The sequence below is a fragment of the Prinia subflava genome, chromosome 3, assembly GCF_021018805.1.
Source record: "Prinia subflava isolate CZ2003 ecotype Zambia chromosome 3, Cam_Psub_1.2, whole genome shotgun sequence".
Classification (NCBI taxonomy): Eukaryota; Metazoa; Chordata; class Aves; order Passeriformes; family Cisticolidae; genus Prinia; species Prinia subflava.
Window position 1 is genome coordinate 87736804 of NC_086249.1, and position 21640 is coordinate 87758443.

At 38.1% G+C, this 21640-nt stretch overlaps 1 protein-coding gene across 1 annotated transcript in view; it reads left to right on the top strand.

The window, feature by feature from the left end:
• WWC3 (WWC family member 3) overlaps window positions 1-21640 on the top strand; it is a 98619-nt gene that overhangs the window by 58151 nt on the left and 18828 nt on the right. Inside the window, 5 exon segments of the mRNA XM_063392818.1 lie at window positions 1134-1283; window positions 3302-3375; window positions 11511-11753; window positions 14629-14718; window positions 15867-16441. Coding sequence (XP_063248888.1) covers window positions 1134-1283; window positions 3302-3375; window positions 11511-11753; window positions 14629-14718; window positions 15867-16441 — 1132 coding nt within the window.

The window sequence follows — 21640 nt, forward strand, 5'->3', positions numbered from 1 at the left end:
AACTACACTTTGGAGACTGACAAATCTTCTGATAATTGGATATAGACAGTAACCTCGGCAAATCACTGATAGTCAGAGCCTGAAATTCCTGAGCACCAGCCTTTTCCCAGTCCAGTGCTTCAGGGTTGTCCCTGATTCTGTAGTTCAGACACTACAGTAAGGAGTTTTAGGAAGTCTTTTATGTGTATTTTTAGAACCAAATTTTTTGATTATGTTATGATTTATAAATTACTACAGATCTTCAAATTTCTGATAATTTTTTTTGCCACGTTTTTGGATTGTTCTTTATCCTGTGCAGAGAGGACAGAATGTTTTTAATTTTTGTTTGATGTGTAATGCTTAGGAGCTCATAAATGACAGCCAGCACAGTAATTTTGTAACTAATACTACATTATCTGTAATTTTTGAACAAGAGAGAATGCCCAGTGAGAAAATAAAAGTGATACTAACAATTTTGTTCTTTTAATGGCTTTTTAAGATCCTGTCACCCAAGCTTATATTGTCAAAAAAGTTATTTTGTTTTTTTGTGTGATTCTGTTGTATTTCCCTTTCCTCTCAAAGACTGGTGTTTCTGCTTTACTCTGACAGTTTGTGTCATTGTCTAGACATTTCAGCGATGTCTCTTGCTTAACCCAAAGTGTAAAATATCTCCTAACTATGTGAACCCTGGGTAAGAGAGCACAGGGATGATATCAGCTGTCATAAAAAGTGCAATCAATACAAGGTATTCGTCAGGTTGGATGAGATAACAGTAGAGACTAAGGAATGTAACCTGTGCAGAAGATGGCAAAAGGGCAGGTGAATCACATTTGTCTTCTCTATCAGCTAATGTGAAGTTGACAGCTGCTAGATTTAAAGAGCTGCAAGCCATACAGAAGATAAAACATTCATAGATCTAAAACAAATAATATAAAGTCTGTTTACTGTTACATGTATCTTTTAAAAGGAGAGGTTTATTCCAAAGCAGACCTTCTACCTGCTAGTAACACAACAATGAATTTTACTTTCTGTAAATAGCTCTGCATAGGCAAGCTACCAGTCTTTTAAAACAATTTTTAAATTTGTTTTCTGTTATTAAAATGTGTTATGAAAACAGTTTTTTCTAATCTTTTAAAATATGTCTTCTCCTTTAGAGCCTGGCCAAATTAACAGATGGATTTAGGAATAGCTGTTGTATTACAGATTCCTTGCAGGATCTCCAGCACAATTCCAGTTCACTCAGTGACTCCTGTTTACCTCAACAACACTGCGACGCTTGTTCTCAGACTGACATCACTGGAGAGGTATGTGAGTGTTCCTAGGTGAAGCATTTGCTGTACAAAATGAGCTGCTTTTGAACTATAGCGATACAGTTATTTGCTGTCTTATTTTAAGAGGTGTTGGCTGGAGCAGAAGAAAAAATCCAAAGCAGTACTGGTGGTGAGGGAGTTGCTTTTGCTTGTTGTTTCCAGTATGTGCAAGCTGTGGCCTTGGTGGTTCTGCTGTTGAGTGTGGCAGAGGGAGGCAGGGCCATGCTCGTGGGCAGGGACAGGTAGAATGAGCTCCTGGACTCAGCCAGCCCAGCAGAGCACTGCTTACATTACCACTTGGGTGACTGCAGGTTCACCCTGGAGTAACAGCTCTTGCTTAGGTGTCCATGCACCTCTTCTCTTCATACTCCCACCTCTGAATTACTGATACTTGTAATGAGGCAGGAAGGAAGAAAATTCTTTAGCCAGCTGGAAGTTGCAGTAGAGACATGATTTTGCATAAGATGTTTGCATTGTGGTATTATTGATAGCTGTGTATTTTTTAAATTTTATTTTTTACATCTTGTTTTTATCATGCTCGTATTCATTGTTTATATACATTGAAGATGTGTAGTAGATCTCTTCTCCTTTCTTCTGTCTAAGAAAAGGAAAATGTTTGTTTAAAGTATTTTTCTTAATCAACAAAACTTCTGATGTAGTCCATTATACCTTTGTGCTCAAATATGCCTTTAAATATGATATTTGAGAAGAACATCCTGGCTTTCCTTGGAAATGGTTCTATCTGAACAAAATTGTGTCCTCCAAATAATAACAAGTAAAAATTCGGCTTGCACTAGTACTGTGGCAACCCAGTTGTTAATCAGTAATAAAACATAATGCCTCTGTGGGTGACTGACACCAAAGCAAGGAGGTAACTTGTTTGCAATTTGTTAGTACCGTAGTTTGGATGTTACTTTACATTTAGTAACAAATCATGTCGTTGTTGTCTTTATCATCCCATTTCTCATCTATTATAATCTTCCTTTACTGCTGGTTAGTTGTCAGATTGAATTTCTCCAGAGGGTCCTTAGAGAACAGGAAATCTTGTTTTTCTGAAGATAGACTCTTCAAGAGTTGGAGAAAACTGAGCTAATGCTAGGCTGTCTTTCAGGGTGTTAGGTGGATGGTGCCTTTGGGGTGTCATTTTTCAGATGGGTGGTGGATGGGATTATTGAATTTTGAAACAAATTACCAGAAGGAATACAGGAGCATCTTCCCATTTGCAGTACAAAATCCAAGACAAGTACACTGTGGAATTTATGTTTATATAGGCTTTTTGTAAGGGAAACAAAAATACATAATTATCTGAATCTTTTCACAGAACTATTGTTAGTGCCACGTGAGTAGAAAAGATGTGGAGTTTTTCCCCATAGGGTGATGAAGACAGAAAAAAGCAGCAGCTAGAGGAGCACTCAGGAGGTGCAGCAATGCACTTGTATAGGAGCTTAGGTTTTAACTCCTGTGCCACACACAAAAGTTTGAGGAGGGAAGTGCTAATGCCCTAAAATAGAAATTGCTGTAGAAAGACTATGCATTAGGAGTTGCAACATAAATGCACATTCTACAACTGCTTCAAGGATTAGGGTTTTTTTTTGTACTAATGTTTAAAATGCACTGATGTTGTAAGTGCTGGGTAACACATTGCAGTACAGGGAATGTAATCTGAATTGCTTCTAATAAAGAAATTTCAAAGACTCTTTGTCTTTTAGACTTGGGTAAAGTTGAGAAGCTTTGACCATTTATCAGTGATTCAATTTTCCTAACTCTTGATTTCCAGGCTAATAATTTATTGAAAGGGCTTACTTGTCTTTTCTGCTTTTAGCAATAAATTAGTTTTGCATTTCTTAGGCATAAAATTGATGTTTTATTATGTTATTACTTAAAGCATAGAGGTTTCTTTAGTGAGTCCAGTAAGGAAGACTAATTTATCCCTTTCTTTATTGTGATGAGAGTGTTTTTAACTTGTTTCTTCCTTTGTTTTTCCTCCTCTCCTTGCTCTTCAACTCTGCAAGTTTGGGTTTGACGACAAAACAAGACTTGTAGACAAAGTGAGGCTGAACTGGCAATATGAAGAGGCCAAGAAAAGGTAAAGATAAATCTATTGGGTTTTATATATTTACTGTTATGATTAAAGTTTTCAAAGTAGAACTGGAACCAGCCTCCTAGCTGAAATGTCTTTGGGAAGACTAATTTGCTTTTTATTAAGTAGTTCACAGATAATGAAAGTTTAGGTAAATATAAGACTTTATCATAAGATTTTTATATTTGTTTGCAGAGATGAAGCTAAATGTCAGCCCTGTTCTATACTTTTATAAACACAAAAATTGTAGTGGTTCAGTTAAACTGTTTTACATTTTTTTCACCCTCTTTCTCAAACCTAGATATAAACAATCTTTAAACTTACACTTATCAGCCTGGTCTGTCAGGATACCTAAAGGTTTTGCATACCTGTGTCTTAAGTTCAGTGTACTGAAGCCATGAGGAAGAAAGCATGCAGAACTTCATGTGAGATAAATGAAGATGTTCAGAGCTGAACAAAAGGGTACATGAAAATAAATCTTGAAATTGGAAAAAAAGTGATAAAAATTATAAAAAGTATCACTTGAAATAGATTGATTCTTCACTAAGAAGAATAGATTGATTCTTCACTAAGGCCAGCCTTGCAGTGTTTTTTCATGGGTTTGTAGAAGTTTTAAAGTACTATCTACTTAAACATTTTACTGGGTCCTTATTGAACCTCATTGTTTTCAAACTATTTGCATCATATTCAGGCCAATAGTGTGGGTACAGATGATTACTTGAACTCAGTAACTTAATGCACTTATGATTATTTTGATTTGTGCTGATAGAATATTCTGTTACTGACTTTGACTGCCACTTAAAAAATTCAATATAGTAAGCCTTAAAAAAACATAGTTTTAAAATCGTATAAATATTGGATTTCTTTTTCTTTTCAATGTGTTCTATTCAACCAGTTTTTTACATCTCTCAGAACAAGAGTTAGAAAAAGAAATTGAATTATTTTGCCTTTTTTTTCATATCATAATGACTTTTTCTTTGGGGCAATCTGTAATGCTGTCACATGTCTTGGCAGGAATTGAAAGTTTATAGGCAGTACACCATTTTGTTGTTCTTGGAAAATTTACTCACATTTGGACACAATGCAGGCTTCAAAAGATTAAGTTGGTACAAGCAAGTTGGGTAAACACAGCTAAATCTTCAGGATTTTTAACTTGAATGGAAGTCTGCATTGTACATACTGTGTGTAAATACCAGTGACTATTACTTAATAAAGGTTAAGTAATTGGAGGAAAAAAGAACAAAAGAAAAATGTGTCTGTTTTCTTACAGGCTACCTTAGCACTTAATAGTCCAGTGATAATTTAGCAACTTACAGTTGCTGAAAGAAGAATGACAGAATTTAGTTTTATATTATTCAGTTTAACAGAGCCACTGATGCTGTGAAGATTGTATTAAAATACTTTTAGTTCAGCTTTCTGACATAGCTTTTCTGTGTTTTTCCAAGCAGTTCTCTTCTTGTTTGTTTATTACAGGGAAAAGATGGAGTGGTGTTTCTTTGGAGAGGGTGAAGAGGTGTTGAGTTTTTATGGGTTAATTTTTTTTTTAGTAGCAAAGCATTTCTCAGCTGGAAATGCTGAACATTTGTTTCTGCGTGGAATGCAGTATTTTTGAACATCAGAAGTGAGCTGGTGTTTGATCTTAATTAAGTGTAGAAGATCTGGGTAACTAACCTTCCATCTAGAGAGTGGTGATTGCAGTAAGAGTAGTTTTGCTTTCCCAGGATAGCAGCACTGACAATAGTCTGTTATTTAGCAAAAGCATGTTAGTTGCTTTAAAAGAGTAGCCTTATTCTGTCCAGTATGTTGTACGGAAGTAATCAGCTTTCAGCTTTTGAGTGGAACTGCACAAAGCTCATTGCCCCTACCAGTTATCTCTGTGGTTGCATTCTTCATTTATCATGCATTCCTTCCCCTTAGCTTGCTGGCATTTCTGTAGGGCTTTTGTCTCTACTAAATATCTTTGTGTTCGTTCTCCCTTGGCTGGTGAAATATCTACTGTTACTGCACAGTGTGGGTGACGGAATGTGCTGCAATGGATTAAATCTGCAAAGTAGAAAATTTAAATGCTACAGTATGTCACAACTGTAAGGCAGTATATTGTGACTGCTTGCTTGTCAAGCAGATGTGGAAACATACAGCAAATAAGTACAACAGACAAACTTTTAATGGGAGACTTAAAATGCACTGTAGGAGAAAAGTATGTCTTTTCCCTGGAAGGAAAGCAGGAAAAAAGCCCCATGAACTGAAGGACAGAGTGTTGCATTTTAGTTGCTCATGTGACTCCGTATATAAGCAGAATATTTGCCAGATGTAGTAAAAAGTCTTTAAAAATTAAAATATGTTCTCTGTATCTGGAGTCTAAGCAAGGAAGTGCAGTGGTGGGATTTTTGAATGAACTATCTTGAGGAATTCAGGAGATGGAACCCAGTGATTGCAGAAGAGTTGGCTTGCATTCCCAAAATATCCATCCTCCCTTATAAAGGATAGTTTCATTTTAATTCCTCCTTCAAAAATCTCTCTTGACTGCTGAATGGTTTGGCCTTTGCATAAATTAAGACATTCACATAGCTTTTTTCCCCCTCATCACTTTCCCACTGGAAGGAAGTTGGATGATTTGCAATTTAATTTTTCCCATGGGTATTTCAGATGTTGTGCACTGTGTGTTCTGACATTTCCAGCATGCTGGGGAAGAGATCTTCTCCCCCGTTTCTGATCCAGGCTCTTGGAGGAGTTTTGTAAATTCTACTTTTTAACTCGCCAGTCATGCTGAAAGGAGGCTCAATCACTTTTCTTCTGCTCTGTACTTTTCCCCTCCCCCATTATTTCTAAATAAACTGTACCTTATTTCCATGAAATTTCTCCTCTCAGATCTGCCAGTGTGGCCCTCCAGAGGAGCAGGGGGGAGGGAGGACGGTCTTTTTGAACAGACAGCCCCAAGCTGCCTGGGTAAATACTGTTTTTAGTTTCAATTGCTATTTCAGTGAGACCACCTCTCATGAAAGCATTTGCACACTGGAAAGTGTACCCCTCAAGCACTTTCCTGAATATACTGCTTCATAGCACAAGAAATCAAAAGCAAATTGTTTTTCTTTGATAACTCTTAAGATGTGCAGTTCAGTAGAATGAAATATATTAGCAAATGTTCATGAAATGTCATTGCTGCAGTTTCTCATATCCAGTGAAAGTGTGTTAATCAGTAGATGAAAAATAATCCATTCAATGAGAAGCAACAAAAATTTGAGCTGTGGTTTTGTTGGTTTGTTTTAAAAATAGTCCAGTCTGATGGTAGCTAACTTTAATGGACTAATAAATTCAAGCATCTTCAACCAGCTTACCTACTTCAGGTAGTATTTATTTGTATCTTCTGTAAATTTGAATTCAAAGATGTTATTTTTCCATTCATTTCATAGAGGCATGCGGTGGATGTCAAGAGATTTATTTTATCCTTGAAGAAATCTCTTCCTTAGAGATGCATAATATTTCTGTATTTGTCTTTAAAGATGTTACCACTTTCTGTTCAGTGTAGTTCATTGCAAACTTGTCTGATTTCCAAAATTAAATTTCAGTTGGGCCTTTAAAATCACTAACACAAGCAGAAATGTGTCAGTGCAGTTTGTGCACTGACACATAGTGACAAAGTACATGTTGATTGGCTGTTGATAGTAATATTCCAGTACTAATACAATAACATAGTCAAGTATTTTCCTTTTAAAATTCCTCTTGTATAGGCAGGTTTCAAGGTTTAATTACCTAATCTCTAGTGAAATTCAGTGGATTTGTGTGCTTTATTCTGCTGAACTAATCTGAAATATGATTTAAGGATGAAGTAATTTGTTTGGTATCATGTAAACTCCTGACTTAGCCCAACCTAAATCTCCCAGTGTTGGCTGTTAAACGTGAAACATTTTCTTTGGCTTATAAAGGGAGCTTAGACATGCTTTTGAGCTTCTTTAAAGTTTTGTACTATTTCACCTGTGTGTTTGGGAAAACTTGCTTTGAGCAGATTTCTGCAATTTTCCCTAAAATCTGCAGAATGCCAGTGCACTTTAATGGTTTCATGAGTTTCTTAAGCTAGTTGAAGCTTGTTGTTATTGAATGAATTGGGTTGTCAGGAAGGCTGGGTATTCTACAGAGCATACTCGTGTTGTCTGCCAAAGCCACAGTGGCACATACTTGCAGGAACAGCCAAAATAGGCACAGTGGAGAAATTTTGTGAGCACTTGGCCGAGTTCCCCAGCTTCTTGTTCTTTCCGTTTCTTTCTTTGTCTTTCTCTGGCATTCTCCTTTTTGGATATAAATCGTAATCCACACTCAGGAGGGTCCCTAAATAGCAGAAATTACCAAGTCCTTACACCCTTCATTATGTGTCCTCAGTCCCACAGCCACCTCCTTTGGGTGCTGCATGTGGGAGATGTTCCCTGTTACCTGACGTGTCAGAGAGCTGGCTCCAATGCTAAGCCTAGGGAAAAGAATAAGCAGGGCTGGTTTATGTGATCACAGTCAGTATTCTCTTTCAAATCACAACTGGAATATTTTCTTTATTTTATCCCCACGGGTCTTCCCATACCGCAGGTAACAAAGCCCCTTTGGCTGATGGTATGTCAGCCAAAAGCCCAGGCATTTAAATTTACAGGCGTATTGTTTGGTTTCCATTTTTTATCCTTGTAGAATTCAAACCATGTTAAGTTTGAAGAACAGGTGCCAGCTGTAGGATACCCATAATTTGTCAATTTTACGAGCATGAGTTAATACCTTTGAACTGGTTCAGAGTATTTCCCTCCCTGAGATACCTGTCTTGTTCATAGTCTTAGTAAGAATCAACATGGGGTAAATTGCAATTGTAAATCACTCATCTCACAATAAGTGATTTTTACTCACTTCTTATGCTCTAATAAATATCCTCTTGAGCTCAGCAATATAACTTCATTAGTGCTGGGTTCGGATATCACCCTTGAAAAAGATTTTCTGGCCATTAATAAAATCTTTAAGGTTCCTCAGGTATTTTCATTGACAGAAGGCTTGCCCTGTTTTGTCACAGGGAGAGGGAGCTGTGTAGAGTTGTAATGATTCAGACATGCTACTAAATTTAATTAAATTATGTCTAATTAAATTTTGGAAATACATGCCTTTTTTCCCCATGATGTAGTTTATTAAACTACTGACTCTACTGATCTCCATCCTCGTGCTGTGTCTGCATTATCTTGAGTGAGACATCATTCTAGATAGCTTGGTATGACTATTTCAGGGCAAGTGTGCCATTTCAAGTCAGTGTTTGCTTAACATCATCATCAGGTTAAACTTTTGTTATCCCATCTGTGCCCCTCCCTTAACAGGAACTGTTACGTTCATCTCCATTCGAAATTTAGAAATACTGAGTTAAGCAGCAAGTTGGCCTGCCTACCTAGGGTCATTTGATACCATCTACTCCAGTGAGGAATGCAAGCTCCTCAGCACTTGTTATGCAAGGATGGGAATGGGCAAAATGCCTGGAATGTTGATGGCTCAAAATTAAGAGTTTATTCCACAGGAATATGTTAAATTGCTGGATCAGTAGGGGCCTTAGTATCTGGCATTAAGCCAGATAAAAGCACTCTTTTACAGTCACTACAGTTCAAAAATAGTATCTTAAATATACTCATTAGGAAGGGAGAATGTGTTTGAAAAACAGAGGTTTCATAAAGGATCCTAAATATTTTTTTTCCACTTTAGGCTGCAATCTATGTCAATCTATTATGTTGATTTATGTAAGTGGATGTTTTAAGGCAGGTTAATATATGCACTGAGTTTGACACCCATTTTCTTCTAACACAGCAGGCTGGTGTAGTACGGGCATAAAGTCTGGCATAGGCAAGCATAGTGAAATGGCTTATTTATGTATTTATTGTGATTGGAAGAGAAGTTTTTGTTTGAAGAGACAGATTGCAGTTACAGAACATACTTAAGAGGACTTTTTAATGAAGTTCTGAGCATAACTAAACGTGACCACTCAGATTTTTTTTCATAATTTTGAGTGAATGAGACCATAAAAGCCTTAAGGTCGTCTTCTAGCCAAGGAGATAAATATTAAAAAGTTTGTCACTGGTAGCTTCTTGGAACAACTTACCATACAGAGGGATTCCCCAGTAGAAAGCAAGCAACAAAATTGCCCCAAAACTTCAGTTCATGTGCAGGAAATAGAGATTGCAGAAAACGGGCTTCTTGATGCTTCAACAGATTGCTGCGTTATATAGTATTTTCTGCCTGCTTTTTCTTTGTGTAAAGGGAAACTTGTAGAACCAAAAAGAGCTAACTATGAGTATCAAGGGAATCAAAGTAAATACCTAATCAGATTTTGGATCTCTTCAGTCATACAAACCTTGTCCACAGCAGTACTTTTCCCCCTTTAATAACAGTATAATTAAGTTATTGTATGAGAACTTCCTACTTTCAAAGCATCAGCATAACAGAAATTGAAGGGAAAAAACAAACTTTAAGCTGGAATGTCATACACAAAGGGAATTACGTGCTCTCAGCAAGCTCAAGAGTCTAAATTAAAACCTCTTGTATTTTGTGAAGTGAAGGTGGTGTTTTACTCCACAGGCAAGTGGAATCACTGATTTGCCAGCACTGAAAGAGAGGGATCTCTTACCTGATCATACTTCTGTCTTCCTTGTCGCCTTCATTTGTGTTCATTTGCACCTGTGGTCTGCTTCTTAACCAGCTCACCCTGCAGTGTAAAACAACTAGCAAAACAATTGAGAATGTTAAAATGAGGGAAAGGGCCAGTCCTTCAGCTATCTTATGAAGAAACACAGAGACTTCAGATGAATCTCATCTTCTTTGTCCACAAGCTGTGTAAAAGCTTATGAACACAGTCAAATAGTCCAGGCTCATTGGATTCACACTCACTTGCCAAGCTGTGATAACTCAATTGTACCAGAATTCTGTGATTCTGTTGAAAGGATCTTGAGTTCCTATTTGTTTCATTTGGCACTGAACACCCGAAAATCAAACTGTATGTGTTTCAGGAGTGTTTACTGAACCTTTAACAGCAGAGCAGCCTGGGTAGGGGAGAGAAGGGATCCGACCCTGCTTGTTCTTCCTGGCCCTGACATTTGGTCAGTGGGCGAGGTGTTCTTCAGGAAGCTGCATCTGGAATTCATGCACAATAGCTGAAGTGTGAAATATGTAGACTGTATGTATCAATCCACAATGGTGCTTTCAATAGCCATTGGCAGGAAGTTGGTTATTAATGCAAGGAGGAGGAAATGCTATTGAAGAGCTTGGTAAAGTATTCTGCTTTGGACAAAAATTTGATATAATACCCAATTTCTTTACTTGCTGAAATGAAATCTAAGGTGTGGGGGGGGGAAAAATGACAGTGAAATTCTGGCTCATATATGGATACAGTCACTACAATATGACTTGTATTGATAGTTTATTCCCTTCCCCTGATAATAAGATGGCCAAATACTTCCCAGATGTCAGTAGGAGATAAAGCTTATTGCATGAGGTTTTGTTTTCAGATGGGGGAGACGTTGCCTTTGTCATGTCTGTGCCTTTTATTCATAATCATGTTGTCACACTATGAATCTTCTGTTTGTGTGTTAAGTGCCTTTATGTTGCTTTTTTGTTATTAATTTTCTTTCTTATCAGATATTTTTAAAAAAGATTGTTTTAATGAAAGCAGGGAACTGTATCCCATTTTTATGGCCAGCTTGAAAGTGCCTTTATTTATTTATTTATTTATTTAAAGTGTAGTAGTCTTTTAGAGAAACTGATCTTTGAATGCTACCATTTCAAAGTCAAGATGAAACTGAGGTGCAAACTGCATAAAAATTGTACAGTTCTTGAGTTTCAAATGTTCAAAAATCAGAAAGCTAGATTTTCTTTTACTTACCTCTAATTCTAAATGCTAAATTCTAAAATGTTTAAATTGTCATTGCAAGAGAAACATAAATACCTAGCAAACCAAATAAAACTCTCCAAAACCAAGCCCATCCCAAAACCTAGAAACAGATAATCCTCCCAAACCCCTCTAAATTTTCTTGGTTTGATATTTAAAAGAAAAAAGGCACAAGCATCAACAGGCTTCATGTTTTGATATTTTTGCTCTTGTCTTTCTCTTCTGCATTTTGAAATATATTTATTCTCTTTTCCAGAGTTTCAAACATACAACAGCAGCTGGCCTTGCTGGATAGTGAATCCTGGCCAGGGATGGCTGAAGCGGACAGGGACCGTCTTCAGCTCATCAAAGAGAAGGAGGCTCTTGTTCAGGAGCTGCAGCTCATCAGTCAGCAGAGGAGATCCCCAGAAGACATTGCACGTTTAGAGCAAGAAAAAAGACGCTTGGAGGATGAAATTCAGCGAGCTCGAGCAACCTCTGCTCACGGGGCCACTGAAAGGTTTGGGAACTTGAATTGTTTTCTTCTCTATTGTGAGATCTGCATAGATAGCTTCAAAAGGAAGAATTTCCTTCTGGGAAACTCGTTGGGAAATTCCTAGGGAATTTCATTGTGTTTAAGGAAAAAGTAAGTTATTAGAGAAATTCAGCTTCAGAAAAGCAGAAGACTGCTGCTGTCACTATTTGATTCTGTCTTGAACTTTTCTGAAGCAGAGCTGCAGTGGTATCAACTAGTTAGTTTTGCTTTCATTGATCTGAAAATTCTGAATAGGAAGAAAAATCTGAATAGAATCCCAGATGCTTGGAATAGGTCTGAGAGTTACTGTCTGATAATAGAGACCTGAATAACAGTACCTGGAGAGTGAAAGATTTTTCTGTTCTTTGCAGTGGAGTAGCAGTGATCTCTAAAAGCATCAGAACAAAGAATCTTTGCTATATTTAGTTTCTGCCTTATAACAGGAAAGTTAAATGATTATGGTTTTGCTGCCTTTTATGTACAGTATTTCCTTTTCATTTGCAATCTCAGCAGTGGGAACACTTCCCAGTTCTGACATTCAGAGAACATAGTAAGCAAGGTCATTCTTGAAAACTTAAAAATCAAGTTATATGTAAAATAAACAACCCAAAAACATATTAGTGGAAACACAGTGTTTTTTTCCAACTGGTATAGTTTTTCCTGTCGCCAGAGAAAAGGACAAAACCTCTTAATCTCTTTTTACCATGGACTGCTTTCAGTGAAAGTAAGAAACTGCTTGTTCTTGCTTCTTGTAAATAGTGGTAAAACCTCAGCTTTGACACTTCAGGAAAACCTACTAAAACCAGCTTTAATGTGATCTGTGTAAAGGTTAATATTTACACAATTAAGACACTTTCAAAATATTTGAAAATGCTTTCCATAGATTTTGACAACTTCAGTTTCTTTGAAAATGCTTACTTAAGACAGTAAATTCAGGCAATAAATAGAAAATTCACAGCCAGCCTACAGGTCAGTGTAATAAGTTTTACAATTTTTGCCATATCGTTACATTGGCTTTCCACCTTAAACTGACAGAAAAGGGAGTTCACTTTACTCTGTCGTGTAGTAAGTTTTATTTGTTGTTTTTGGGCTCTCTTGTTAGGTAGTGCATACTGTGTTGGCAAGAAGGCCAAGCTATTTTTCCATAGAGTTCATGCTGTGGAAACCAGCATTCCACTGTGGTACTTGATATTTCAAATGCTAGCAGAAAGTTGAGCAGAAGTTAGAATAATACTGATGGGCACTCTATTTTTGTATAACAAATTGGAGGAAAGCTTAACCATTAGTAGCCCTGATTTTTTGTTTGCTTTTGTATTTCCGCTTTGTTCTAATTGGGAAATACAAAGGTGTTTCTTTCTTAGATAATTAACACTTCTTTTCTATTACTGAGTTTTAAAGGCACTGAGTTGTGCACAGATTAAAATGAATTTAAAATCTGTATGACAGAGGTGGGGTTTTGTTGTTTTTTGTGTTTTTTTAGTGTTGTTTTTGTTAAGACTGGTTGACAGCTTTAGTTGGAGACATTTCTTACCTTTTAGCACAGGTACCAACCCTGCAGCACTGATCACTGTGGAGTGTAGATTCCTAAGTTTGTTTTTTACAGTAGATGGTGTGACTATTACTACTTTCCCCTGCAAGCTTTTGAATCAGTTAAGTTTCTTGTGTCCATTTGTCCTTTTCTTTTGGTTCCTGCATGCAGTGCCTGTATGGTGTAAGTTCATAGCTGAGCTGCAGCCTTCCTTATGCTACTAATTAAGCTAGCCTGGGGTACACAGGCAGGAGAAAAGCCTGAGAGCTGCTGTTTTATCCAAGAGAATTCCCTTTCTGTTGATTTTTAAATCCTGCTCATTATTATGTCGAATTCTAACAGCTGTCTTTGCAGCTGAGGAAGGTCTGAGGCAGTCTTTGATCTGCTTTCTCTAAACTGTCAGAATCTCCATTTCCAGCCACCTTGTGATGTAGGGCTGGAGCTGTAACTTTCCTGGATATACAAAATGTACAACACAAACTAGAATACTACCCTGATATTATCTGGAAGTTCAGTGGTTGGGCTTGGAAAAACAAAACATCAGGAATATAATTCTGGATCCAGAAAAAGAGTAGATAGTAGATAAATTCTATTATTTGAAATTCTAATAATGTCAGAATACTGAATTGAAGATATCTTATAGGTGTATGAGATTGACAGCATTAAAGTTACATTCCATCTGTGTTGTGGCAGTAGTACTATTTCAGCTGCTTGTTATTAGAATGGGCAAAAAAGAAGCTTCAGCATGAGATTTTCTCATTATGTAGTAGTCAAGATACTGTATCACCTGCTTAAATATAAGGATAAATAAATGCACCTAGAACACATAGAATAAGAGCTTAAATTTGACATTGGTGGTTATGCCTAATGGAAGTCCTTCAAAAATTTTCTTTTTATCTTTGATATTTTACACTAATTGTTTTGGAATTTTTCTTTTTTTGTGACAAGGTGGAAGGGCATGGTATTTGAATAGCAGAATCAGGTTGATGCAAGAGAAAAAAATAATCTTGTAGCGTCTGATATTTTTACCTAGGACCTTTTATGACTTCACTAATTGCTGTAATGTATTTTCAGCATCAGGACTCTTACCTTGTGCTTCAGTTGCTTTTCTTGTCTGGGAATTCTCCTGGAGTCCTAGTTCTTGTATTCTTGCTGGAATTACCATCACTGCATATGAGCAGCATAAATTAAAGCTTTTCATTAAACAGTGCAACTTTTTTTAATATTCCAAACTTCAATGCATTGGTGTTTTTCCACATTTGGGAAGCTCCTAGCACTTTTTGAACACTACTGTGATGAAGAAAATAGTGATATGTATGTTTTTAATTACAGGATACTGTTACAGGAGAAGAGAAATTGTTTGCTTATGCAACTAGAAGAAGCTACGCGCTTAACCTCATACTTACACTCCCAGTTAAAGAGGTAAGCTATGAAAAACCAGCAGGTTTTGAAGTAAGTGCAGCAGAGAAGAATATTAATAATGTATGAAGTTTATCTTCTTTATACTTCCATGTATATATGCCAAGTAAATTAATTTTTCACTACATTTATACACTTTGCTCTGTGGAATGCGATGATTTGGATGGAGTTTTATAAATAGTATTAGTGTTGCTTATTTACTGCTATGTTATTTAGTCTATCTGGGAATTTTATATGTTACCTTAATTTCTGAAAAGGAGATGAGTTCTTAAAATCTGTTATACTATTGTTACAGTTTCAGGGCAGATAACATTTTTTTAAGTTCTGTGGATTCTTAATATTCTGATACCTTCAAAGGTAGGCGGTTTTGATCAGTGGTAAGATGACAAAATTTTGCTATTTAAATACAAGAATGTGTTAAGACTCACACCAAAGTTCAGAATGTTTTGCATATTCGCACTCGAAGCTGCCTTTTGAGATGCAGCTCTTGGGGATTCCTCAGTTTAACACCACAGCAGCATCAAAAGCTCAGTTCCTGCTGAGTTCCTGTCTCAGTTCATCTCTCTCTGGCACTAATATTCTTCTCCCCCTTAACTTAGAACGGTAAAAGGAAATGGAATGGATTCATCCTAAAGTCTTTTTATTTTGCATTGGAAAAACGTGTGAGAGTGAGGCTTACACAGCAGTTTGTTAGGACTTTGCAAATCCCTTTGCACTTCTTTTTGCACTTCTTCTCCCTGGATTGTTTATGACCAATTATTAGTGTAAATTTGAGCTGGATCATGGCAATCTATCCTTCCTGGCTTTACATTGAGTTTTCTGAGCTAGAGCCTGTTCTGGCTTCTTTTCTGCTAAATCAGAGCTGTTTACGTATTGGATGAAAGCGTAGGCTCATCCTGTTGGACTCTTGTCTTCAGACACTTGGTCCTGATCTGGTTGTCACATGCACTGCTCCAGTCATGGCTCTGCTTGAGACCAGGGCAAGAGACATGAGCTAGACTTTACAATGCCAAATCGTCTTTTCATGTCACCATACTGAATACATGTAAAATTGCTTGTGTAATCTGGATTAGTGTTTTATGTCTGCATTGGTGGTTCTGATTATATTTGAAAGGGCGTTTTTGTGTTTTCTCTTTCTTTGCACGCCGTAGTCTGTCAGCTAGCACGCTCACCATGTCCTCTGGCAGCAGCAGGGGATCCCTGGCCTCCAGTCGAGGATCCTTGGCCTCCAGCAGAGGCTCCCTCAGCTCAGTCAGCTTCACGGACATCTATGGCCTTCCCCAGTACGACAAATCAGAGAGCGTTACAGACTACGGGCAGCATTTGCGCTTCGACATAATTCCCTTCGAGTCTCTCACAAAGGACGTGCCGTACGCTGATCCCATTGCACACTCCAATTTCAATAAGCAGCGGCGCTCTCTGGACACCCCGCAGTCCCTGGCATCCCTGTCATCACGGTCCTCCCTGTCATCCCTGTCCCCTCCAAGCTCGCCTCTGGACACCCCGTTTCTGTCTGCATCGCGAGATTCTCCGCTGGCTCAGATGTCAGAAGGGTTTGAGGAGATGGCAGGCATAGGAGCCCTGGAGATGCTCAGGGCTCAGACCACAGCCTTGGGTGACGACGATGCACAAGGCACGAGCTCGTCTCAGATGTCCGCTTACCCCCTGGACAGTGAAGGGCTGCGAGAAATGGGACCACACCTGGCTGCTGTCCAGTCTGGTGGAGGTGAGTTTATGGATATTGTTATTGTCACATTGTCGTAGAAAATGTCACACAGACCTAAGCATGCCAGCACAGTAGAGATTGCTCCTGAGTTAGGCTTATTTTACTACCATCAGGTAAAAATTGCATGGTAGGTGTTACCTGTTAAAAGCCCGACAAAAACACAGGAAAATCACCCAAACCCAAACTCTAGTTTTAGGGCAAAGAGGTGAAAGATTAGAGAAATCCTTGTAAATAGATCTTAAAACAGCGGTGAATTGACAGGAGGAAGGAGAATGGAATGTAGACTTTCATTGGAGTGTAGCCTATCAAGGACCTAGCAAGAATGAGTAAAGTATTAGTAAGAAAAAGTATGGGTTAATTACTTCTGAGGTCCCCAGTTGTGCTGATGTTGCCTTTATTCTGATAATGGAAAGCAATACAAACCCAGGACAGATCAGAAATAAGCAACAAGTGTCCCCTACAAAAAAACCCAAACACAAAACATGAGGTGATGCTTCTGACGATGCTTGAAGGCTGGCTGACTACATGCTGAATTTGTACATGCTCCTGGATTCCCTTGTCCAAGTTCTGTGATGGAGCAGAAGCCACAGTGACATGGCTGTCAGGAGTGCACAGTGCACACATGAGTAGGTGCTTCATCAGCAAAGGAGCATCTTTTGTGGGGGATGTGTGAGATGCTGTGTATCTGCCTGTCTGGTTGTTCCTGAGCACTGTGTGTGCTCTGCTTGCAGAGGGGTGATGGGTGCACCTAGCACAGCACATGCACTGTTGAGTTTTCCTTTCCTGCTGGACTGCCAAAGTGATGGACTTGTTTAGCTTACCTTGGCAGAAGCTTCTGAAGCACTGCAGTGGAGAAACGTAAATTAAAGAAATCAAAAGAGGAAACAGAAAACTTTTGAAAAAAACCACAAAATTAAAAGCTTGAGCATACAGGAACATTGTGTTCTGACCAGCCAAATGAAGGAAGTGCTCTTAATATGAAAAATATAATCATGATAACATTTTTGTGTGTTGGCTTGTTCTTTTTTTTAAAGAAAGCCATACTAGTAGAGAAAAGCTTTTAGAGTTTAATTTAATACTAAATTCTGTGAATTCCATCCCATTTCTATATCCGGAATTCTTTGTTACCCTTGTGTAGAATGTTGCATTTGGGACTCAGGAAATCAGGAATAATATGAACTATAACCAGAGAATGATCATATTATCCTACCAAAATCTTATTTGTCAAGGGATAATACAAAGGAACATTGATGGTATTTGCAGAAAACCTTTGAGGTTTTCATTTTAAAAAAGAAAACATTGCCACAGTGCTAAAAAGCCTGTATTGTTCAAAAGCATTTGAGTCTAGACTCAATGCAGCTAGTACTGCAAGAAGATACTGCAGCAGAATTTACTTTTACTAGCTGTAAACATTTCTAGTGCCCATATTGTAGCTTTTAGACCAAAATAAACAGAATTCCAGAGACCAGCATGAAAACTTGTGCTTAAATTAGTGCTGTGAAGAGACTTTCTTTAAACCTCAAATCAGACCACAGCACGTCTTCATCCATTGTGGTAAGTGAAAATATCTAAGTAGTTGATTTATAGCTTGTATGTTTTTCCTAGAAGTGTGAGGGCCTAGGCAGCCATACAGCATGAGGGGCAGCTTCCTGCTTTGATTTTCCTTTTGTCAGTTCTCTGCTGTGTTTCTACAAATTTCACATTTGTCTGAAAACCTGTGCTTAACCTGCTGTCAGTGCTGTGGTGTCCAGCTCCTAGTCCAGAGGTTACAGCTTTTCTCTATGTACAACAGAGTATTTTGTGTTGCTTTTTGAGGAAGAATGTATGGTTAAAAGGTAGCCAGGTTGCCTTCTTTTGAGACTTTTTTTATTTTTAATATTTGCATTTGGAAACAATTATTAAAAAAACCCTTTCTGATTTTTGCCTACTTTGAGTTCCACACTCAATAGTTCCACACAAACTAGTGGTTTGGACTTGAAATGTTGTTGTTTGCAAGTAGCAGTTGGAAGTTTTGAAAGTATTTTGGTTTTGTACTTTCCTGGAAGAATTGGATGGAGCATGCAGCTCGTATGCCAGAGCTGGGGATTTTGGGTTTCTCCGAGGTACCAGGCAGCGTGCCCTGCTGCTGCCACCCGATGGCCTGGCAGCAGAATGCTGTGCTGCAAAAACAGGAGGGCTTGGTTCTGCCAAACCTTTGCCTGGTCCTTCACTAGGCAAAGCATGAGGTAATTTTGGTAATTAGCAAATGGGAGAATTAACACTGAATAAACTGGGTGAAGTTTGCACTGATGCAGCACTTGAGCAAGTTCAAAGGGTTCTTCAGGAACTGCAGTTTTGATGTTCAATTGCTGAGCTGCTGTTTTATTGTTCTGCATCTATCACAGGGTCACACTGTGAAATAAGTTTTCATGTGTGAATGGAGGGAATATGCTTAAAAAGTTAAATCTATCATATTTATGTATATGGGAGTGGGAGGAAACGTTAATAAAATATTGGGCTTGGATATCTTCACTATCTCTTCTATATACCAAATCTTTCAAATGCTAAATTTCTTTTAATGCTAAATAATCTCTTGTTTATAAAATACTGTCAGAGATCTGAAGGGTGATTTATCACTGTATGCTTTTTGTCTTGTTTCTCATGCGGCACAACAGCAAAATTCACTGTAAGTGAACCTGAAATTTCTTATTGTGTGTTTTTCTGTGTGATGTGTTGGTTGTTTTGTTTTGGGGTGGGTTGTTTTGTTTTGGGTTTTTCTTTGGAGTTGCATGAGAAGAAACAGGAGATTCTGCTGCATTTGGTTTTGTTTGACATTTTGCTGTATCTGTTTAATTGTTACGGCATACTTAATTTTTTTGCTATGTCAACTAAACAACACATTCACATGTGTAGTTAAACTCCTGGGGAAAGCATTCTTTGACCTTCAGCTTTATTATATAATGGTAATGCCTGATAGTGTTGTAGTAGGTAAGGTTGGTTTTTGTCTCTGATTCGTTTTTATGAGAGTGTTTTACTCTTTTATTAGTGCATTTTGAGCTGACATGCAGTGTTTGTAGTCACCTAAGCTTATGAAACATGCTCTAGATTTATGTGATTTTTTTTTTTTAGCAAATGAAAGTTTGGCCAGCAAAATTTCACTTTTTCAACTAATGACAACTAGAATGTTGTTTCATTCAGGACTGTCTTGTAATTATCAAGCTTTGGCACCCAGTAGTTGGGTGCCAAAATCCTATATATTGTTTACTGATTTTGTTATTTAAATAAGAAAATGGAAAGTAATGGTCTGTCTTAGAAACCTAATTTTTAAACAATTCCTTAGCTTCCAGCATTGCAAAGTCTGTAACCTGTGCTAAACTTCTTTCTTAAACCAAAATTCGTTGTGTCTTTGATCTTGACCGATTTTTCCTGCTGATTGAACATCCCCCCTCCCCTGAGTCAAAGGTATATTCTGGTGTTTGCATCTCTTCCAAATTTGCTGTGATTGTCCAGAGGTTATTGAATGTTTCTGTGGCCTACAGACAGTGAGCAAATAATTGTTGAGTTACAATATTGCTGTAATGTGTCAGTTTTTCATTTCACTATATTGCTGCTTGAGACCAGCTTCTCCTTCCAGCCAAACTGGGAACATGAACCTCCCAAGGACAGAGCCCACAAGATCTTTCCTCTGCTACGTTTATACAGTGTTCACATAGGGGGGTGAGCCAAAGGCTTATTTACAAAAAGAAGTCGTCCTAGTGTAACTTGTTGAAATTAGTACAGTAATTATAGAAGCGCTTTTAAAAAAGATTATACATTTTCACAAAGTTCAACCTCTTTCCAGTGTTGTAAAATTTTTGAGAAACTTTAATCTGTAGATGTCTCTACAGATTGCTAGTTTTGATTCTTCATAAATACCAGTGACAGAATATTCTCCATAAATACCAGACAGTGTGAGGTAGGCTTACCAAATCGAAAGTCCTTTTAAAGAAAAAAAAAAAAAGGAAAAAAACCAAACTAACCAAGCAAACAAAAAACCCCAGTGAAAACAACCCACAAAACCACCACTTTTGTACAAGTGATACAGAGGTGAGTGTGGTTCAAATACAGTTTTTTGCTTTCTGTGTGCTCACTTGACCTTGGCTCTCATTGTGAGTGTGTCCTGAGTAGCACTGCACAATGTGTGATGTACAAGAAAGATGCTGTAGCTGGAGATGGGGAGGAATGGAGGTTCTTTCTCTGGGCGCAGACACTAGTGCAGATTGGGCTGCACTAGCCAGCAAATAAATTTCCTGCATACCTAAAGCTGACTAGATCCTTCATTGAATTTCGAGGAGACGTCCATAGGGCTACTTACTAATCCAAAGAACAGAGAACTGCCTCTGCTGATGTATAGGAATTTTAGCTCCAAACAGCACTGGGTGATTTTTGTAACTCCTTTGGTAACATTGTGCTGTTAATGGTCTGGTAACAGGAATGTCTCTTGGGCTGGTGCAGAACCTGCTGGGGGCTTGGTGCACTTTCTGTGTTCAGTTCCACAGTGAGTTAAAGCTGATCTTAGCCAGAGCCTTCTGTTGATAGCAGCAGCATGGTTGTGTTGATCTGGAAGACTTTTATCAAGTTCTTCTGTCCTGGTGTCCTGTCCTGGTGGCGCTTGGGTGGGAGGTGGGGTAGGTACTGTGCAGAGGGGTGGCTCACTGTACCTCAGCTGGGGTCTGCAGGCTGTGGCTGGTACTCTGTGGAAGGAAACTTACTGAGCAGGTGTCAGAAATAAATCTGGATGCCTTATGATAATGTGCAACAGGTACTTAACAAGTTGTTACTTTGAGTAAGACGTGCTTCATCCCTAGCTGGGGCTGTAAGCTGTAAATATCAGCTGGTGCTTGTCTCCCATGCATTGTGCTACTGTCACTCTGCTGAAACTGGCAATGCTTCCCTGTTGTCTTAAGTTTGTAAGCATGAGCAGAAGCAAATAAAATGCTTTCCCCCCTTTGGAAGTGCCATCTCTTTGCCTTTGGTTTCCTGCTTTAAGGACAGTCATTGAACCTTAAGCAAAAGAGGGTAAAAGTTCTTCCCTGCACAGTGAAGAAATGGAACTTCCATTTGTCTAAACAGACTTCCAAGTCTGTTCAGTGGTTTAGAGGTTTTTCTCTAGGACTCAGAGGCAAACAGCCTCAAGTTAGGAGCTATTGTTGAAGTGTTGAAGCCTTTCCTATGCAGTTC